Source organism: Prionailurus bengalensis, chromosome C2 (genome assembly GCF_016509475.1).
Source record: "Prionailurus bengalensis isolate Pbe53 chromosome C2, Fcat_Pben_1.1_paternal_pri, whole genome shotgun sequence".
NCBI lineage: Eukaryota > Metazoa > Chordata > Mammalia > Carnivora > Felidae > Prionailurus > Prionailurus bengalensis.
Window position 1 is genome coordinate 154,687,534 of NC_057350.1, and position 20,885 is coordinate 154,708,418.

A 20,885-nucleotide genomic window follows, 5' to 3' on the forward strand; every position below is an offset into this window, starting at 1 on the left:
CCTGCCTGCTATACAAGTCTAGGGCTAGGAGCCTATAGGGAAATGTGCCTTAGCTGGGACTGGAGGTGGAAGATGGCATGCATAACCTGACAGTGGGGTGCTTTACGGGATCACACAATGGGAAGAGACCAAATGTGGCACCACAGAAAAAGGCAGCATACTAGACTTTTTCTGATGAATGATACAATCATATTCCTCAAACAACCTCTGAGTGGGCAGATATTCTTTGTTCCATTTGATAGTTGGGAAAAGCAAGGTTAAGGGACATTAAACAACTTGCCTCTGGACACACAACCAGTGAGTTGCAAGACTGAGATGACACTCTTCACTCGAGTCTTTCCGGAACTGAGTTCAAGGTCCTCTCAATGCCAACTACCTTGCCATTCATTTCTGCCATCCCCATAAAAAAAGATGCAGGGAGTACACAGGCTGCCATGCCACAAAAGCCAATAACCACACCTCTTGTTTAGAGAGTAATTATCTGCTGTTTCTTTTAACTAGCAAGACTTCATTTTATTATTGCTTTGGAAACTCAGAGACAATATTATTCCTTATTTCAATATTTATGCAGCACTCTTTTTCAGCAACTTATACTCTCCTGTGCCGTTCTTACCGTAATCTGGGTCCCCTGATTGCCTGCACATGGTTTAGGAGGAGCTGTCAGCTTTCCATCTGAGTAACTTGCTCTTAAAAGAAAATAATAAGAGATTATTAATATCCAACAGAAGCAGAATACTTATCCAAACGTAAAAAAGAAAATCATACAACAAATTAAAATATAGCCATATTATTAGACTGTCACTTTAAAAAAATTTTTTTTAACGTTTATTCATTTTTGAGAGATACAGCGCAAGCTTGGGAAAGAGAGGGAGACACAGAATCCAAAGCAGGCTCCAGGCTCTGAGCTGTCAGCACAGATCATGGCACGAGCCGAAGTCAGATGCTTAACCTACTTAGCCACCCAGGTGCCCCTATATATTGTCTTAATTACGATTTATTTCTTTGTTTTTCTACTATTCCATTATCATTCCAATTGGATACAAGAAAGAAAGAAGGAAAGAAAGAAAGAAGGAAAGAAAGAAAGAAAGAAAGAAAGAAAGAAAGAAAGAAAGAAAGAAAGAAAGAAAGAAAACCCTATTCTAGCAAACGTTGCTTTTTAGTTCCTGAGTTTTGTTTTTTATTTTCAGAGAGAGAGAGACAGAGCAACAGGGTAGGGGCAGAGATGGAGGGAGACAGAATGCCAAGCAGGCTCCATGCTGTCAGCACAGAGCATGATGCAGGGCTCAAACTCACAAACCATGAGATCATGACCTGAGCTGAAATCAAGAGTCGGACGCTTAACCGACAGAGCCACCCAGGCATCCCACTTCCTCAGTTTCAAGCTACAATGCAAATTGCTTATGGTGAGAGTAAAATGTCTTCAGTAATTCTGTAATCATTCATGGAGGGGCCATCGCACGACAGACCTGCAGAGGCCCTGGTAATAAAGAAAGGCCCTGGAGAACCCTCAACCTAGGGACAGACTTTTCCCTAAAGTGTAGAACACTGTCCTAAGTGATCTGGAGAAGGAAACATTCAGCTTGGGGTCAGGAAGGGGGGTGAAAGCATCACAGAAGGGCTGACAATTCATCTGGGCTCTAGGGAGGAACAGTTTCAGGGAGAAAGCAGGGAAGACCATCCAGGAAGAGAAAAACATAAAAGCTCCGAAGCTTTAGAACACATGGCAGCTGGCGACTGGTGGAGAAAAGAGGCTGGAAAGGTGGATGGCAGGCACAGTGGGAGGGTGTGCTATTTAGGGATCGCTCTGGATCTTATCCTACTATGTAAGTTGGGGAGGGGGGGGGGTCACTGGAGGTCCCAAGCAGGAGCGTAACATAATTCCAGAGGTGAAGAAACAGAGTTTGTGTCCCAGTCTATTTTAGGAAGACATTAATTTGTGAGAAGGAATTCTGATCCTATCAGTGCACGCAGATCCTAGGGCAAGTCTAATGCACAAAGAGTCAAACTCTCCTAGCAACAGTGCTGTATACTCTGGAATGCCCCCTTTCCCATTACGTTACACGTCTCTCTGCTGAGGACTGAGAAACAGGCAGAACTGCCATTGTTAGGGCTATTTTCTGTGTTAATTTATGAACAATCTGTAGGATTAAAAAAATTTCTTTTTACCGTCCCCCTGGATCGGGTACTCCTACCTGTCTCCCACGAGTAAGCGGCGGGTGCTTATAAAAACAAAGATGTAACTCTGATTCCTCAAATCCTGTTTTTGTTCTGTTCCAAGGCTGTTTGTCAGCCTCTGGAAACTGCATCAGCACAACAGAGAGCCAGTGGCCACCTGTGGAGGGCAAGCCAGCACAGGCATGCACCTGTGGCGGGGAGCTGCTGGCTCACAAGCCAGCAAAGGAACCGTGAGCCTCCAGCACCCCAGCCACAGACCTGTAATCAAAGTAATAACCTACTATAGGGCACGGGAGCAGAAGAACATCCACATCTGCCACCTACTTAGAATACATCTGTGTAACAGAGTTTGTAGGCACTTATAATGCGTCACATCTTATCTGTTAAGAATCCATAAATAAGATTATTACCTAATAATCATCCCTCTGGATTATCAACTAATCCAGAGAGGAAAGAAAACTTACTCAAGATCTTGGTCAAAAAAGATGACACTAGTGTTTAGACAGGGTTACTCTGAAATCTAGGCATAAAAGCACGTTTCAGGATGAATATATGAATAAAAGCAGCCTACCCCATACCTGTATGCGCACTTTGCATCAGCTGTTTTGGTTGTAATAGTAACGTGAGCCACGTGGCTGATGCTGGCCAAAGCCTAAGGAAGAAGAAAAAAATGGAATGAAAGAAAAACTCACTGCTGGGTCACCCACTGTCACCTCATTACCGAGAAAGGTGATCTCAATCTAAATTTCCCCTTCCATTTTGTATTAACAAATGGCAACGATGAGCATTTTCTGCTCACTCACTTTCATGACCTGTAAAAAAAGGGATATCAAACTGAACTTGTGGCATATTACTAGAACAGGGGAAAATATATATTAGAAGTCCAAAAGGAAACACATCAGAGTATTTACTTTAAATCCAGTATAGCTAACATACAGTTCTTCGTTAATTTCAGGTGTACATCATAGTGACTCAACAATTATGTACATCACGATAAGCATACTCTTCATCCCTTTCACCTATTTCACCCGCCCCTCCCCCGCTTTTGGTAACCCCCCCCCCCCGTTTGTTTTCTACAGCTAAGAGTCTGTTGTTTGGTTTGTCTTTCTTTTTTTCCCTTTGCTTGTTTGTTTTGCTTCTTAAGTTCCACATATGAGTGGAATCATACGGTATGTCTTTCTATGACTCACTTATTTCGCTTAGCATAATACACTCCCGCTCCATCCATGTCGTTGCAAAGAAACACACCAGGGTACTAATGTGTCAGCAGCAAGTGTGCTCAGGCAGCAGAAGTGCAGGCATGCTTAATAATATTCTCAATAATTTGCCTCCCAACAATTTGAAAAGTTGCCTTCAGAAACGGGAGCACTCCAAGTAGATAATGTCGCATACTGGTACACAAAACTGTTTTCAAAACTTACGTGTTTAGAAATGTAAATTTAAGGTTATGAAATTGAGACACCACAAATTTTTTGAAAATGACCACTCCCCACCCCTCCCCTCAACCTTGTCACCAAGACTGGTTTCCTAGCTCACTGGAACCTGTTTCTCCTTTCTCAAGGGCATCACAGCACATAAAAATGCAACCGGCACTGCAATGGGGTCTGTGTGACAGCATCTCGGAAGACAGTGAACACACAGCCTGTGGCAGGTTCGGTTCATTCACGAGGAACATGGCTCAGGCTCCGAGATTACCAGGTCCTGGCTGGGTTTCCTTAGTTGACGTAACTGAGGTCATTTTCATCATGTCAGATGTAAACGATTTTGAGAGCTGCATAAGGTGGACACGAAATATATAGAGTATGTAGCACAACAGTACATAATGCCAGAAAGACAGCATGCCATTGGCAGAGGTTCTGCTGCTTTAGGGGCTTTCGCACCAGAAACGGAGCAGGAACAGACTCTGAAGTCAAACTGCCAGGGTTCAATCCCCCGCTCGTCACTTTCTAGCTGTGTGCCCTGGCCATGTTTGTTTCTTTCCTTTCCTTTCCTTCTTTCCTTTCCTTCTTTCTTCCCCCTTCCCCTTCCCTTGATTTTTTTAAAGTAATCTGTACACCCAACGTGGGGCTGTCCTCATAACCCTGAGATCAAGAGTCACGCACTCCACCAACTGGGCCAGCCAGGCGCTCCTATTAATACTTCAGAAGGGTCAGTTTCCTCAGATGTAAAACAGGGTAGTAACAGAACCCAGTCTACAGAGCTACTGTCAAGAGTTAATGCATACAAAGTGCTGAGAACGAGGGAAAGAACACATAGAAATCCCTCATTAAATCCTCCTTGTTTTTTAAAAAAAATGTTGTTGTTTTTTTTTTAATTTTTTTTTTCAATGTTTATTTATTTTTGGGACAGAGAGAGACAGAGCATGAACGGGGGAGGAGCAGAGAGAGAGGGAGACACAGAATCGGAAACAGGCTCCAGGCTCCGAGCCATCAGCCCAGAGCCTGACGCGGGGCTCGAACTCACGGACTGCGAGATCGTGACCTGGCTGAAGTCGGACGCTTAACCGACTGCGCCACCCAGGCGCCCTTTAATGTTTATTTTTGAGAGATATGGGGGGAGGGGCAGAGAGAGAGGGAGACACAGTATCCAAATCAGGCTCTAGGCTCTGAGTTGTCAGCACAGAGCCCGATGTGGGGCTCGAACTCATGAACCATGAGCCGAAGTCAGATGCTTAACTGACTGAGCCACCCAGCGCCCCAATCTTCCCAGTTTTAATTACAGTAAAATAAAAGCCCAAAGATCTTCTCCAGCTAGGCTAAGGCTCCAGGAGGCCATGGGCTTAGGAACTGACGCAGGAAGTTGCAAAGCCACAACAGAGCTGCTTTCCTAGGACTTTACCAGAAGCACACTTAAAATAAGGGCTGCCTCAGGGTAAACAGTATGAAATTGCTTCTATCTGGAATAATTCGGGGCTCACTGTTAAGCCGGAGGGTGCTTGAGACCACCCCAGTTTGATATGAATTGCAATGACTAGGTCACAGCTGCCTTTTAATTTAAAAAATTTAAAGTAATATAGACACGTGATAAAAAATAGAAAGACTACAGAGTGGCCTAAAGGGAAAGGTAATTGGTTCCATCCCCTCTTTTACTCTCATTTCCCCAAAATAACTACTCCAAACAATTTCTCTGGTACACTAAAGAAATGTCTCCAGAAAGGAACACAGCCTTGCCAACACTTTGATTTCAGTGCTGTGAGACCTGCTGGACCCCTGGCTTCTGACCTCCAGAACTGTAAGATAACAGATTTTTATTGTTTTAAGTCACTAAGAACATGGCAATTTTTGGAGGGCAAAAATAGGAAACTAACACAGACTATTTGAAAAGTACACATATTTTACCGATGAATGTTATTTCTATAAATTTACCGAGGCAGTGATTGAAAAAACCACATTGTATGTACATGAATAGTCACCAAAGCATCAAACAGGAAAATGGTAAAAAGTGTAAATGTTTAACAGGAAATCATTTAAAGAAACTACAGTACATTCATGTAAAAGAATAGAATATAACTATTAAAAATTATACAGGCCTATATATATACTGAATGAAAAGATGTCCAACAGAGTATGGTCATAAAATTTTAAGATCCTATTTTGGTCTTAAAATGTTTTTATCTACTTTTTATAGTATATGCCTCTGATACATCATGTAATTTCACTCGTAAATATTTCCATATATATCTTAAAAGACTCCGCCCAAAAACATGATGCTATTTTTTATACCCATAAAATCAACAATTTCTTCTCAATACTATGAAATAACCAATCTGTGCTCAATATCTGACCTAGAAATTTTTTTTATGTTTTGCTCAAATCAAGATCCAACTAAGATTCATACATTGGAACTGGTTCGTATGCCTCTGTTTCTAAAAACAAAATTTTTTTTACTGTTTATTCATTTTTTGAGAGAGAGAGAGAGAGAGAGAGAGAGAGAGCAGGGGAGGGTCAGAGAGAGGGAGACACAGAATCTGAAGCAGGCTCCAGGCTCTGAGCTGCCAGCACAGAGCCCGACAATGGACTCAACTCACAAACCCTGAGATCATGAACTGAGCCAAAGTTGGAGGCTTAACCGACCGAGCCATCCAGGAGCCCTGGTTCACGTGCTTCTTAAGCCTCTTTTAAATTACAGGTTCTTGCTCCCTCCTCCACTTTTCTTCCTTAATTTGTTGAAGGACACAAACAAGCCTTTTATCATGTAGTTTCCTAATTTTTGTATCATTTACCATGCTCCCTTGCCTCCTATATTTTCTCAATACTGGCACTTAATAAGTATTAATCAGATTCACATTTGATTATCTGACCAAAAAAACTTTGTAGGTGGTGTTGCATTCTCCATCAAAAGATACCAAACATCCTGGCAGGAGGGGAGGAGAGGGCTGTATCTGTAGATAAAATAATTTTCAGTGTATTAAGTATTTATGAACAATCTTTGGTTTTAGAAAATTGAATTTAATTAAGATTTTTCAATTTGCATATATTTAACAAGTAGGAAGTATCATATCTTATTTACCTCTATGTTGAGAAATGGCAGAAATGTTATCACAAGAGAATATTTCACTCATTTCCTTAATATTTAGCTTACCTCACCCCGAAAGCCATAGGTAGAAATACTAGCTAAATCCTCAAAGGACTGCAGTTTACTTGTAGTGAACCTCTCACACACAATATCCAGATCTTCTTTCTAGAAGATACCAAAAAATAAGTAAATAATTATGTTACTCATTTTTCCAAATCTTGAATTTCCCTTTTCTTGACTGAATCCAAGAAGCAACCCCTCTTAGGAGAAGAGTTTTAAAATGAGCAGTAACTTTGTCACTTGGCATCCAGACTGCTACACTGTCCCAGGGTCCCTTCTCATTCACTGGTTACATTTCTCATTTGCATTCACTGGTTCCTTCTCGCCTCTGACAGCGGAGTAACCCAGGACTCCATCCTTGGACCTCTCTGCTGTCTGCACTCACTCTCTTGATGAGTTCTCCCAGTCTCATGGATTTTATAAAAATCATGATTATGAGAAAACTTTATTAAAAATCTACAGAACATTTAATTACAGTAAAATACACATAACAAAAGTTCCCATTTTAACAATATTTTTTTGAGAGAGGGAGAGAGGGAGAGAGGGGGAGAGAGAGAGAGAGAGAGAGAGAGAGAGAGAGAGAGAGAGAGAACATGCACATGGGAGGAGCAGAGAGAGGATCCCAAGCAGGCTCCATGCTGTCAGCACAGAGCCTGACACGGGGCTCAAACCCACGATCCCTGAGATTTTGACCTGACCTAAAACCAAGGGTTGGATGCTTAACGACTGAGCCACCCAGGTGCCCATTTTAAACATTCTTAAAAAATTTTTGTAATTGTTTTTATTTATTTTTGATTGGGGGAGGGGGGGAAGGCAGAGAGAGAGGGCGACAGAATCCAAAGCAGACTCCAGGCTCTGAGCTGTCAGTGCAGAGCCAGACGTGGGGCTTGAACTCACAAACCATGACCCGAGCCGAAGTCGGAAAACCGACTGAGCCACCCAGGCACCCCGGCCATTTTAACCATTTCTGTGGCCTTGAGTACATTCGCACTGTTGTGCAACCACCCTCCATCCTCCCAAACTAAAACTCTATCCCCGCTAAACACTTCCTCTCCACCACACCTTCCAAGTCCCAGGCAACCACCATTCTACTGTCTATGAATGGGACTACTCTAGGAACCTCCTACAAGAGGAATCTTGCAACATCTGTCCTTTTGTGACTGGCTTATTTCACTTGACATGTCGTCAAGGTTCATGCATGTTGCAGCACGTGTCTGAATTTCAATCCTTCGTAAGGCTGAATGATATTCCATTACATGTACACACCACATTTTTAAATCCACTCATCTGTGGATACTTGGGTAGCTCCTACCTTTGGGCTCCTGTGAATACGCTATGAACATGGGGGTACAAATCTCTTCAAGACCTTGCTTTCAATTCTTTGGAGCATATACCCACAAATTCTATTGACTCATATGGTAAGTCTGTTTAATTTTTTTCAGGGATCACCATACTATTTTCCACAGTGGCTACACTATGTTACATTCCCACCAGCAAATGCACAAGAGTCCTAATTTCTCTATATCCTTTATAACACTTGTTATTTTATCTTATCGTTTTTATAATAGCCATCCTAATGGGTGTCAAATGGTATGTTATTACTGCTTTTATTTGTATTTCTCTAATGGCTTGGGGCATTCAGCACCTTTTCTTGGGAGACTCATAGTTTTTAATACCATCAAACTGCAATACACTACATTTTCATCTCCAGCTGTTAAACCTCTACTCTACCCTCCAGACCCACACACTTATTCAACTAACAGCCATCTTAAGTTTAACATGCTCCCAAATGAATTTGTGATCTTCCCCCAAATGTTTCTTCCATAGGCTTTCCCATCAGTAAATAGCAACTCTTTTTTCCATTTGCACAGGCCAAAACCTTGAAATCATTCCTTTTTTTTAAGTTTTTATTTGTATTTATTTCAGGGGTTGCAGAGAGAGAGAGAGAGAGAGAGAGAGAGAGAGAGAGCAAGTCCCAAGCAGGCTCCATGCTGTCAGCACAGAGTCTGATGCGAGACTCAAACCCACGAACTATGAGATCATGACTTGAGCCGAAGTCAAGAGCTGGGCACTTAACCGACTGGGCCACCCAGGTGCCCCAAACCCTGAACCTTGGCTTCTCTTTCTCTTATACCATACACCGGCAAATTCTGAGAGCTCTGTCTTCATAATCAATGCGGAATCTCACTGCAACCAAATTGGTCCAAGGCACGGTCACCACTCTCCTGGACTGCTCCAAAAGCCCTCTCACTGCCTCTGTCCTGTCCTGCTACTGTCTATCTTCCATATTCTAGACAAATGGGTTCTTACAAAACTCCAAACCATGTCACCTCTTTGCTCAAAACCATTCGACAGTATCCCACCTTGATCAGAGTAAAAGCCAAAGATGTTACAATGGCCCACAAGGTCCTACATGATCAGCCTTCTTATCTTTCAGATCTCATCTCCTGTCATTCTTTTTTTTTAAGTTTTTTTAATGTGTATTTATTTTTGAAAGAGAGAGACAGAAACAGAGTGCAAGCAGGGGAGGGGCAAAGAGAGAGGGAGACACAGAATCCGAAGCAGGCTCCAGGCTCCGAGCTGTCAGCACAGAGCCCGATGCGGGGCTCAAACTCACAAACCGCAAGATCATGACCCGAGCCCAAGTCAGTCGCTTAACGGACTGAGCCACCCAAATGCCCCTCATTTCCTGTTATTCTTCAACTCCCTCACCCTGTCAGAGACACACGGGCCTCCTTGCTGGTGCTTAAACAAGTCCAGCATGCTTCCATTTTGTGGTCTTTGCATGTTCTCTCTGCCCAGAACATTCATCCTTTAAACAGCCTCATGACTCTCTCCTGGACCATTTTCCTGAATAAGTGTCCAGCTTGGAATAGGCACTCAAAATATATTTATCATGGGTATTGAAAATCTCAGTTAAATATCTCATATGCAAAGTTGAGTTTCCCCAACAAGGAAAGGCTCTGCCACTTCCTGCAGATGGACCCCACAAAGCACGCGCACAGCCCCCTCCTCTGAGGTTTTACCTACCCGGATCCCAGTGCCATTGTCTTGGATCTGAATCAACTTGAGGCCTCCCTCTTTAACAACCACTTGGATGCTGGTGGCTTTTGCATCTAAGCTGGCAAATCAAACAGAAAAAAAAAAGTTATTACTCTGCCCTATTCTAATGCACCTATTTTAATCAGACAAGGTATGAGAACAAATTCCAGATAAACGCCAGACTGTCTGAGGGATGTCTTTTTCCTTTGTTTTACAGGCTCCATGACTACACTGTAAAGAGTTTACATGCTGTGTGAGAGAGGGAGAAGAGAGAGAGGGGGCAGGGGGCAAGCATCATTTCCATTAGGACATGCAGCACCATTTCTGGTCCTCTGGGAAAGAAAGTGAAGTTAAAAGTAGGATCCACATGCCTGTTTCTTACCTTCTTCTCAACTAATTTTGCCACTTATCTCTTCTGATTTAAAAAAAATTTTTTTTTAACGTTATTTATTTTTGAGACAGAGAGAGGCAGAGCATGAACTGGGGAGGGTCAGAGAGAGAGGGAGACACAGAATCGGAAGCAGGCTCCAGGCCATCATCACCCCAGAGCCCGACGCGGGGCTCGAACTCACGGACCGTGAGATCGTGACCTGAGCTGAAGTCGGACGCTTAACCGACTGAGCCACCCAGGCGCCCCTAATTAAATGTCATTTAAAAAAAATCTATATAGGGACGCCTGGGTGGCTCAGTTGGTTAAGCGACCAACTTTGGCTCAGGTCATGACCTCGCAGTTTGTGAGTTCGAGCTCCGCATCGGGCTCTGTGCTGACAGCTCAGAGCCTGGAGCCTATTCCAGATTCTGTGTTTCCCCCTCTCTCTACCCCTCTCCTGCTCACACTCTGTGTCTCTCTGTCTCTCAATAATAAATAAATGTTAAAGAAAAAAAATAAAAAATATATATTTATATATGTGTGTGTTTATGCTAATACCCTTTTAAGAAAATACATTTTGTTGGGGAAAAGAAAAAAAAAATGTCAATACAGAAAGTTCTTTGGGAAGCCAGTAAATCTTTGGTACTTCCGAAGCATAGCCAACAATCACAAAGAGCGCCAGCGACAGAAAAGGAATTCAGTCCGCGGCTGCACGAGAAAGAAGGGTAATAATCTCGCACAGAAAATTCTTTTTTCAAAAATAATAAGTTACTTAAATATCAAAGACCTTTCTCAGGAGCGCCTGAATTGACGTGGTATTAGCCATCTCGACTTCCATATTAAAAAAGAGCACGACTGGGCTCCAAACAAAAGCCCTGCTCACAGGACTGATTATTAACCACTTAGCTAATATATTGGGTTTGGTTGTGCAGTATTGTGGCCTTCAGATAAGAGGCCCACGTCGTTCCGTCAGTGAATATTCCAACACTGCAGAGACAAAAGACGGCGTCACGTTAGGTGGAAGGAGAAAGTTGCCAGCCTCCCAGCTGTCCCTTTCCCTCCTTTCTGCACGGGTTTTAGTCCCACGACCCCGAACGGCTGTCTTCCGTTTTCCCAATAAATCCCCTCGCAAACCTACCGTTCTTTGCAGGCTCATTTTGTTCCTTCACTGTACGGGTCTTATTAACATCAATTGATTTCAACACGCAGGTCACGTTTAGGTACCCCACGAGCCAGCCTTTTTGGAAGTTTACAGTTTACCCCCACCTTTCCTCCCAGGTTTCTAACTTCTTCCTTCCACAATGCGAAGGAAATTCCGAAACGTCAGAATCCTCGGGATACCCCGTTAACACCGGGTTGTCTTTGATGTGCTCCCCCACGGAGAGGTAAAGGGGAGGAAAACACTAAGTTGGGTCACTAACTCGGCAGTAGGGATATCACAAGTTAAACCCAGGCAGTGTCCATCGGCCTGTCCGAAAACCTCGACAGTTTATTTGGAATAAAATTCAAAATGAACTGCACCCTGGACTGATTATTTTTGGAGCAAACATTACGCGCATAACACGGTACTCTCTGGAGCATGAAGCGGGCTCCCCCTTCTGAAAATGTTTATGCATTTAAAATCTTGCACCTTCTGTATATAGAATATAAAAAGTCTTTCCCTCAACTAACGGCGCCATTAAAATACTATGTCGCCGCCGCTCGCGCCCCCAACAGCTCTACAGAAGTCTCGCGAGAGCTCTCAAGAACTCGCGGTACCCGGGAATTGAGGAGCAGGACACCCAGACCTCGGGCGCTGTGGGCGTGCGCCGTGCACGCCTCCGCCCACCGCAGGGAGGCGGGTCCGCGCCATCCCGAAGAACGGCCCGTTGAGTCGTAGCTTATAAGGAAGCCTGGCTCCACTCCCTCCCTACCAGTTCTCAATCATCTCCTTGATGGCGTTGGCCGGCCGCTGGATGACTTCCCCTGCCGCGATGCGGTTCACCACTGTTTCGTCCAGCCGCCGAATAACCCCCGCTACGAGCGACATTTTGGCGCCAGAGGAGCCCAAGACACGTCGAGATGCTCACCGGAAGTACCTTCGGCCAATCACCTCAGGGCTCCGTGCTGACGTCTTTCCATCAACTCTGTCTACGCTGCCCTGCCAGACCTTCCCGCGGCAGCGCCTTCGGAGCGAGGGAGCCGTTGATTGGGCAGCTGGGATGCCAGTCAAATTTCTTAAGTCCCCCGGTGCCCGGCTCACTTGGTCCCTCCCTATAGCCCTTCAGGCCACTGGCTAGAAGGGTATGCGCCTGCGCGCTGTCCACTCTCCCATTGGCTCATTCCTGGGCTAGGGAATACGAAATCTCCAGCCAATAGGAGTGCAGGTGCCGTAGCCGGAGGTTGGTGTCCCCCTGCTGGGGTGATCTGGCGCAGAGCGGAGGAGGTGCTTGCTCCTGCTCCTGCTCCCGCTCCTCCCCTCTCCTTGCGGCCTCCCGGAGGTCGACCCTCTTCTTGCGGCCTGCAGTAGGATGTTTATGACGCCTAAGAGGAGTAAAATGGAAGTCGACGAGTCTCGGGTTTTCCGGGCCGAGTGGACCCAGCGTTACTTGGTGGTGGAGCCTCCGGAGGGCGAAGGGGCCCTGTGCCTGGTCTGTCGCCGCCTCGTCGTAGCCACCCGCGAACGCGATGTCAGGCGCCACTACGAGGCCGAGCACGACTACTACGAGCGGTATGTGGCGGAGGGCGAGCGCGCGGCCCTGGTGGAGCGTCTGCAGCAGGGCGACTTGCCCGTGGTCACCCCGCTCACTCCCGAGGAGAGAGCCGCCCGTGCAGGCCTCGGGCTCGCCCGCCTCTTGGCCTTGAAGGGTCGCGGCTGGGGTGAGGGGGACTTTGTGTACCAGTGCATGGAGGTGATGCTGAGGGATGTGCTGCCCGAACACGTAAGCGCTCTGGATGGCGTTGATTTATCGCCAGAGGTCACGCGGCAGAGGGTCCTCAACATTAACAAGAATCTACGCAGTCAGCTTTTTAACCGAGCCAAGGACTTTAAAGCCTATTCCCTTGCCTTGGACGACCAGGCCTTTGTGGCCTATGAGAACTACCTCCTGGTCTTTGTCCGTGGCGTGGGCCAGGACTTGGAGGTACAAGAAGAGCTTCTGACCATCATCAACCTGACTCGTCACTTCAGTGTTGGGGCCCTTATGGCGGCAATCCTCGAGGCCCTGCAGACGGCAGGGCTTAGCTTGCAGCGAATGGTTGGACTCACCACGACCCACACGCTGAGGATGATTGGTGAGAACTCAGGACTAGTGTCATACATGAGAGAAAAGGCTGTAAGCCCCAACTGTTGGAATGTTATCCATTATTCAGGATTTCTGCACTTGGAACTGTTGAGCTCCTACGATGTAGACGTTAACCAGATCATAAATACTATATCTGAATGGATAGTTTTGATTAAGACCAGAGGCGTTAGGCGCCCCGAATTTCAGGCTCTCCTCACTGAATCTGAATCAGAGCATGGCGAAAGGGTTAACGGACGATGTCTGAACAATTGGCTTAGAAGAGGGAAAACTTTAAAACTGATATTTTCCCTGAGAAAAGAGATAGAAGCCTTCCTGGTTTCGATAGGGGCCACAACGGTCCATTTCACAGACAAGCAGTGGCTTTGTGACTTTGGCTTCTTGGTGGATATCATGGACCATCTTCGAGAACTCAGTGAACTGTTGAGAGTTAGTAAAGTCTTTGCTGCCGCTGCCTTTGACCATATCTGTACCTTTGAAGTTAAGCTGAGTTTACTGCAGAGACACATTGAAGAAAAAAACCTCACACACTTTGCGGCCTTCAGAGAAGTTGTCGATGAGCTTAAACAGCATCTTAAAGAAGAACAAAAAATATTTGATCCCGATAGGTATCAAGTGGTGATCTGTCGCCTGCAAAAAGAATTTGAGAGACATTTCAAGGACCTCAGGTTCATTAAAAAGGACTTGGAACTTTTTGCGAATCCTTTTAATTTTAAGCCTGAATATGCACCTATTTCAGTAAGAGTGGAGCTAACCAAACTTCAGGCAAATACTAACCTTTGGAATGAATACAGAGTCAAAGACCTGGGGCAGTTCTATGCTGGCTTGTCCGCCGAATCTTACCCAATTATCAAAGGGGTTGCCTGTAAGGTGGCATCCTTGTTTGATAGTAATGAAATCTGCGAAAAGGCTTTTTCGTATTTGACTCGAAACCAACACACTTTGAGCCAACCCTTGACAGATGAGCATCTCCACGCCCTGTTTAGGATTGCCACAACTGAAATAGAGCCGCATTGGGATGACCTTGTGAGAGGAAGAAACGAACCCAATCCATAGGCTTTGGTAGTACGACACTGAGACGCTCAGAGTCTGATTCTAAAAGCAAACCTTTGCCTGATTTTTCAAGTTAACTAATTTGGATTGTGGCAAAGCACCAAGTTTATTCATCCAAATTGATCACGATTCAGATTCTTCTGACAGAGGTGTTTTTGTTTCTGTTTTTGTTTTTGTTTTTTTCATCTCAAGAGGCAGCATGGGACTGACACATGCAAACACCTTTTTTAAAATTTAATTTAATGACAATGTCATTGTCTTTTACTTTTATGATATGATTGTTTCTAAAGAAATTCAGTACTGATAATGCGAGTTGAATTAGAAGTCTGTTTTTCTGGTGTTTTGAAGAAGTTTTAGCTCTTCTTTTGAACAAAGTGTTAAAATTTTGATGCATATGATCTGAAGTTACCAACCCCATAAATGTATGTTTGAGCCAGTTTGCAGAAACTCACATAGCAAGTTCAGAAGTTTCTGAAAAGGAAGAGCGTACATACGGTGGAGGTATTTTGTCTAACTATCGAAGTGTTTGTTTGAGACTATTTTTTTTTAAACATTTTTCTGAGTCCTAAGTAAATATTGACAGATTTCCTCCTCAACTCCCCCCCCCCCCCCCCCCGCAACCAGCCCTAGCAATGATTAGAGGGAAATAATCAAAATTTTAGTCAGAGGAGTAAGAATTACGTTTCAATTGCTGGTTTAGGAGGCTTCCTGCATTTTGGAGATCAGACTAACCAATTATTGGGGATTTCCCCTGAATTTTTCACACTTGGGTGCTGTTTTGTCAGCTCGCCTATTAAAGGACTACGGTAAGTATAGAATCTTAATGGTTGCCCGTTAGTAGTTCTTTACTCCAGATAGAGGTTTGGCCCTGTCAAAAAAAGGTTAGAGAATAAGATTTGTGCCCTCCAGGATCTGGAGGTGGGAGGTATTTTAGCTTATTATGCATGGGTGTTGACTGCTTCATAAAGAAACCCTGTTAAAAGGAAACCCTTTAGTTTAAAGTGGTAAAGATCTCAGATCGTGTTAGCTGCTGGAAGTGGATTTATTATAGAATTTAAAACTGTCCCACTCGTTCTGTATTTAAGATAGTGCACAAGTAGAAATATTTAACTTTCAAGAAGCAGCTTTATTAACAGATTGTGGCAATTCCATATTTCTAGTGAGACATCTGCTTTGTGCTAAAACAGTTATTTTCAAACTTATGTTAACCGTGAAAAGAAAATCTTACAGTAAAGCCAAATATACAAAACGATTTAAAGGCAGGACCCAGCTTAGAGGTCCTCTCAAGTACAGTTTGCAGACTTGTGCTAAAGTCCTGTCTTAACCTTTGTAACACATTCTATGGTCACTAATCCAGCAAATTCATCGAACCAGGATACAACCAAGAATTTAGAAGGAATTGATGGCTGAGCAATCAAAATCGATGCCATAAAAGCCCAGGAACCAAAATTGTGTCACTGGTTCTCAACCAGAAGCAGTAACCCCTCTTTCCAGGGGTTGTTGGAAAGCATAGGGGACTTTTTTGGTTCTCAGACTCCCTGGGAAGGTTCTGCTGGCATTCCCCCTGCCCCCACAGTGCATAGGACAGCCAGGCACAATGGAGAATTATCCTTCCCAAAGTGCCAGTAGACAGCCCTCCCCCCCCCCCCATTGTAGATTATTTTATTTTGAGGGACAGGGCAAATTACCGGTAGAAGCAGAATGAAAGGGCAAATCTGGCAAACTGATGATATTTGATAGGAACTAATTCCAACATTCCAGGTTTGGCTGGTAAAGTGCGGTAAAGGCCTTGATAGGTTCTGGTAGCTTGCAATAGCATTTACATGTCAGTGATTTATACTGAACCAGATCAAAGGGCTCTATTCTGTTTAATTAGAGCAGAAAAGCAAGTATTTACAAGCTAGTAATCAAGAATGGTCAAGTTGAGATTTTAGTTAACAGGGAATAAGCTTAAAATATCTGGAAAAACAGCAGTAAAAAAAAAAAAAAAACACCAGCCTCCCCCCCCCCCAAAAAAAATCTACCGGTAATTTCCCACTAGTTTATAGTATTCTCTTTCACGGCAAGTGCTTTATTGAAAAAAAATGTTTGGAGGACCTGCTTCTGCTTTCCTACCCTGGTTCCTCAAATATTGAAGTCTTGTACATTTTGTGAAGTTCCATTATATATTTTTGCTTAAGGTAATAAAACTAGTTTGCATCATGTAGGTACTGAGTGGGGGGGGGGGGAGATATAAACTAAGGATTTAAAATTGACCCTAAATAGTAGAGAATTTGCTATAAACTAGTCTTGTTTGTAAAAAAGAAAAAAGTGTGTATATTACTGTTTCCTGTATTAAGTAATTCTGTAACTGCATGGCAGTCTTTAAAATTTTTTTTTTTTTTTTTTTTTTTTTTTTTTTTTACAAAATAGTTGTTACTGGTCCTGTTGTATCAGTGAATATAGTTAAAATAAGTACTATTTTTTAAAAGCCCTATGTCCCTATATATCTCCCATTCCTCCTAGTTTTCTTAAAAGATGTGGCTGTATTCCCGGTCTCCTGTAGTGCCACTCAAACTGCTCTAGCCAGCCAGATCCTTGTCAACATTCTTGCCCTCTCTCACACCACTGACCCCTTTTCCTTGAAGTCCTGGTTTACTTTTGCTTCGGGGGTAGATACCATCAGCAGGTATGCTTTCTCAGTCTCCTTCGTGGGTGCTCTTTCCCGTCCATGTTTGTGTTCTTGTGATGTTAAAATTTGGTTTTAGAGCTACCGTTTTGTACCTCCCCTTAGCTGCTGTCATCTCTGTTCGCGGCTTCAGTTACCGTTTATGTGCAAATGATGCCTAAATTCCTATCTCCTTTCCAGGCCTTTCCTAATCCATATATCAAATTGCTAACTTAAGTCTGCTCTGCCGTCTCATGGACACCATGGCATGTCATTGATCTTGCCCCCAAACCTGCTCCTTTTATGTTCCCTCTTTCAGTAGATGGCGCGGCTGCTATCAGTCGTCATAGCCCAAGCCAAAACCTGACCTGCCCGTGACTCTTCATCCATCACATCCACTCACGGGAACCTTGGTGTTAAGTCGACTGTCTCTAAAGTTTTTCTCACTTCTCCGGTTCAGGCCATCAGCCTACCTTAATACAGCAACAGCATCCTCATCAAGTCTCTTTTTCTCTGGTTTCGATCCCTTTTTATGCTGCAGCCAGATCGTTCCAAAAGACATAGTTGGTCATATCTCTCCACTGCTTTCCCCGTTATGTAGGATAACATACGACTGATATTCGTCTTTGAGGTCTCAGTTTAAATACCACTTGCTCTAGGAAGCCTTCATAGATGCCCTCTAGAGTAAGAGCCTTCGTAGATGCCCTCTAGACTAGGTGCCCCCACTGGACACTCCCTAAATACCCTTTTCTCCTATTCATACACTTAGCACACTTTGTTGCTACTTATTGATCACTGCTAGACTGTAAGCTTTACCAGGGCAGGGACTGTGCCTTGCTAGCTGTTCTATATGTAGTGCTTAGCACAATGCCTGGCATTCCAATAAATGTTTGGATGAATAAATACGTGTGTAGTGTTTTATGATCTTTGAAGCCCTTTTGCAGTCTCATTTGACCTTCACCGAGGTCCTTCTGCCTTAGCCCACTTCTTGGGTAATTGTTATTCACGTATTACAAATTAAATGAAACTAAGTTCTTTGTGACTACAGAGCCGTATTCCCAGAATTTAGCTCAGTGCTTGGCATGCGGCTCAAATATTTACTATGTGAGTGTTGTTGAGGAAACAAACTTAAATTGCAGTTTGCCCTAGGAAACAAGAAGTGAGGCCAGGTTTCAGACGCAGGTATACTCACATAAATCTATGGAATATTGAGTCTTTACCTCCTTTATTTAGAAGTATTATTAGTTTACTATTTTTAGTTTTCAAAGGTAGACTTCAAAGGAACCTAGATGAAAAAGATTGGGCAACCATTTAGTGAACTAAAACAATACTTGGGTAATTAAAAAGTCCTACTCGGCATCAGAAGAAGATAATGCTGCTTAAAATATCCTTTTTCCTTTTATAATGTGTCAATCCTAGAAGAAAACGACATACTATTTACTTGCTACTTTCCTTTACAGATGATTTCTGGCTCTTCTGGGATTTAAAAGTAAGTAAATTTAATAAAATTTTAGAGGAATGACTCGGTATTTCTGGTCACTAGATATCCAGTTCTCTTGCTTTCTTGCCTGCGGAATGTCCTCATCACTTCTCCAAGGGAGGTGACCCAAGAGGGACATCTAGTCAAGGTGTACTTAGATTTACTCCTTTTCTTTGCTTTCTTGTTCATGTGCCTCTGAACTTAATTTCTGGGTAACTGGGGCTTTTGGGATTCGTGGAAGAACTATAACCAAGGCCTGTTTCCTTGAGTCATTTTAATTTAAGGGATTCACCAGTGTTCACTTAGTTGGACTTTTAGTCTGTGGCACCTTAACTCATCCAGAGGCCTTAACGGTAGGTGTGATGGTCATCCGGTGATCCGTGCTGCAAAACTGGGTTTTCGTGGGCTTCTTTAATCTTCTGGATTAAACAGTTTCTCGTTTTTATCTTTTTGTAATTGAGCAGTAGCCTCATCCTACCCAATAAGTACTTCAACTTGTGAACTCCACCCCTTTCATTTCTGCTTGCAATTTGACGAATTCTGAGTTCGTCTCTTTCTTGTACATTTTGTCAAATGCAGCCAACAACAACCATAAAACATTTTGTTTTCTTTCTTCCCCCCCCCCCTTTAATAAAGAAAGAGTCTGTGCCTTCCATGCTTTCCCAAGAGACAATTTGACCACTCCACAACGTGAATTGCCCCTACGTAAGTTATTTCTCCCATCCTCCAGTAGCAGTTTCCTGAATGCCTCGCAACTAAGCCAGCGTGTAGTACGTTAAGGCTTTTAAAAAATGGAGCCACTGTCTGTATCAGGATGGGTAAGGTTGTCCTACAGTAACGACCACAGAATCTCAATGCCTCCCGTAACTTTTTTTCTTGCAACTTGTCTAGGGACTTTGCTCTAGGTCAGGGGTCAACAAACTACAGCCCACAGGCAAAATCCGTCCTGTTGCCTGCTGCTGTAAATAAAGTTTTACTGGAAGACAGCCTTGCCCATTTACTTATGTCTGTGGCTGCTTTTGCTCTACCATGGCAGAATTGAATAGCTGTGACAAAGTGCATAGTCCACTGAGCCTAAAATATTTACTGTGTGACCCCACAGAAAACGCTCACTGATCCCTGCTCTGAGTCTCTGAGACTCAGGTTGACCAGGCAGATACCATCTAGGGTGTGGCTGTTCATTTTGGGAAATGAGAAGAATACAGCAAATCACTTACAGGCCCTTAAAGCACTTTCATTGACCAAAACAAATCCCATGGCCACACCAAAGTTCGAGGAATAGTGTTAAGTCTTCCACGTGCCTCAAAGGAAAACCAGAAATATTTGGAAGACAACACTAGATTAACACATGGTTATGTCTCCATTTATATAATTTCTTTAGAAATCTTTTTTAGTGAGGTAAAACATCCAGTAAAGTGTGTAAATGTTGAGTGTATGCCTCAGTGGATTTTTATATACACCCTTGAACCCATCACCCAGATCAAGATACTGAACATTTCTAGCACCCCAGCAAATGCCCTTGTGTCCCTCCCGCACACAGATAAACACTACTCTGACCTTGATCACCATAGATTACTTTTGCCTTTTTAAAGCTTCATGTAAATGTAACAATTCTATGTACTCTTGTGTCTTTTGTTCAGTACTGTGTGGCTCATCCATGTTGCATGTAGCAGCATTTTTTACTCACGTGCAGTATTCCATTGTACGACTACCGCAATTTAAAATTCCATTCTACTGTTGATGGAAATTTTGGTTGTTTCCAGTTTGTGGTTATTATGAATAAAGTCGCTATAAACATTTTCGTATCTGTCTTTCAGTGATCGTGTGCACCCATTTCTCTTGGTATATTACTCCCTGCTTCCATACTTCTCTGTAATTATATAGCAACCAGAGTGATCCCTACTGTAAAATATAAATCAGACCATGCCATTCCTCTGCTCAAAATCCTCCAATGGCTTAGTATTATAATTACAGTAAAATCCAAGGTCTTTATCACAGTCTACAAAGCTTTGCATGATCTGCCCCCACACGTACCCTTTTGCTTCTTACCGTTTTCCGTCGTATCCTCAATCCCTTTACCTTTCCCCAGTCACTCTGCTCTGTACTGGACACTGCCTTTTGAGTTGGGGAATCCAGAGACATGATTCGACCCTGTCCTTAAAGTGGCTGTGATCTACATGGATAATTTTAACAAGCCGTGACTCTGGTGTGTGTCCACCAATTACTACTTCTGTAGGGAGTAAGAGGCAAATTTGCCCTATG

At 43.5% G+C, this 20,885-nt stretch overlaps 2 protein-coding genes and 1 long non-coding RNA gene across 10 annotated transcripts in view; 2 read left to right on the forward strand and 1 right to left on the reverse strand.

Moving 5' to 3' along the window:
- The window catches only part of MLH1 (mutL homolog 1), a 48,945-nt gene extending 36,630 nt beyond the window's left edge, over positions 1-12,315 (reverse strand). For 3 of the 7 annotated variants that reach the window (XR_006299561.1, XR_006299560.1, XM_043595772.1), the window contains exons 1-5: positions 12,076-12,191; positions 9,781-9,871; positions 6,757-6,855; positions 2,754-2,827; positions 614-686 (exon numbers count right to left, since the gene is read on the reverse strand). Coding sequence is in view for 1 of the 7 variants with exons in the window: in XM_043595772.1 (XP_043451707.1) it covers positions 614-686; positions 2,754-2,827; positions 6,757-6,855; positions 9,781-9,871; positions 12,076-12,191 (453 nt within the window). In the remaining 6 variants the exon portion in view is untranslated. Of the gene's footprint in view, positions 1-613; positions 687-2,753; positions 2,828-6,756; positions 6,856-9,780; positions 9,872-10,949; positions 11,150-11,300; positions 12,036-12,075; positions 12,192-12,231 lie in introns of those variants that run through there. The other 4 variants (XM_043595776.1, XM_043595775.1, XM_043595773.1 and 1 more) reach the window with 4 other exon arrangements.
- On the forward strand, positions 55-18,046 carry LOC122492175. 2 transcript variants are annotated; one of them, XR_006299567.1, is made up of 2 exons: positions 55-65; positions 15,790-18,046. It is a non-coding gene; the product is annotated as an uncharacterized LOC122492175 (long non-coding RNA). The 2 variants fall into 2 exon arrangements; XR_006299566.1 differs by lacking the exon at positions 55-65 and adding an exon at positions 1,844-1,854.
- On the forward strand, positions 12,221-20,428 carry EPM2AIP1 (EPM2A interacting protein 1). The gene is made up of 2 exons (XM_043595800.1): positions 12,221-15,302; positions 18,604-20,428. Exon 1 carries the CDS (start codon positions 12,673-12,675, stop codon positions 14,497-14,499), a length of 1,827 nt encoding a protein of 608 aa, XP_043451735.1. The 5' UTR covers positions 12,221-12,672; the 3' UTR covers positions 14,500-15,302; positions 18,604-20,428.
- Positions 20,429-20,885: the final 457 nt, after the last annotated feature.

Excerpts from the sequence above, each read along its gene's own strand:
- EPM2AIP1 (XM_043595800.1), top strand. The coding sequence starts at position 12,673 with ATGTTTATGACGCCTAAGAGGAGTAAAATGGAAGTCGACGAGTCTCGG.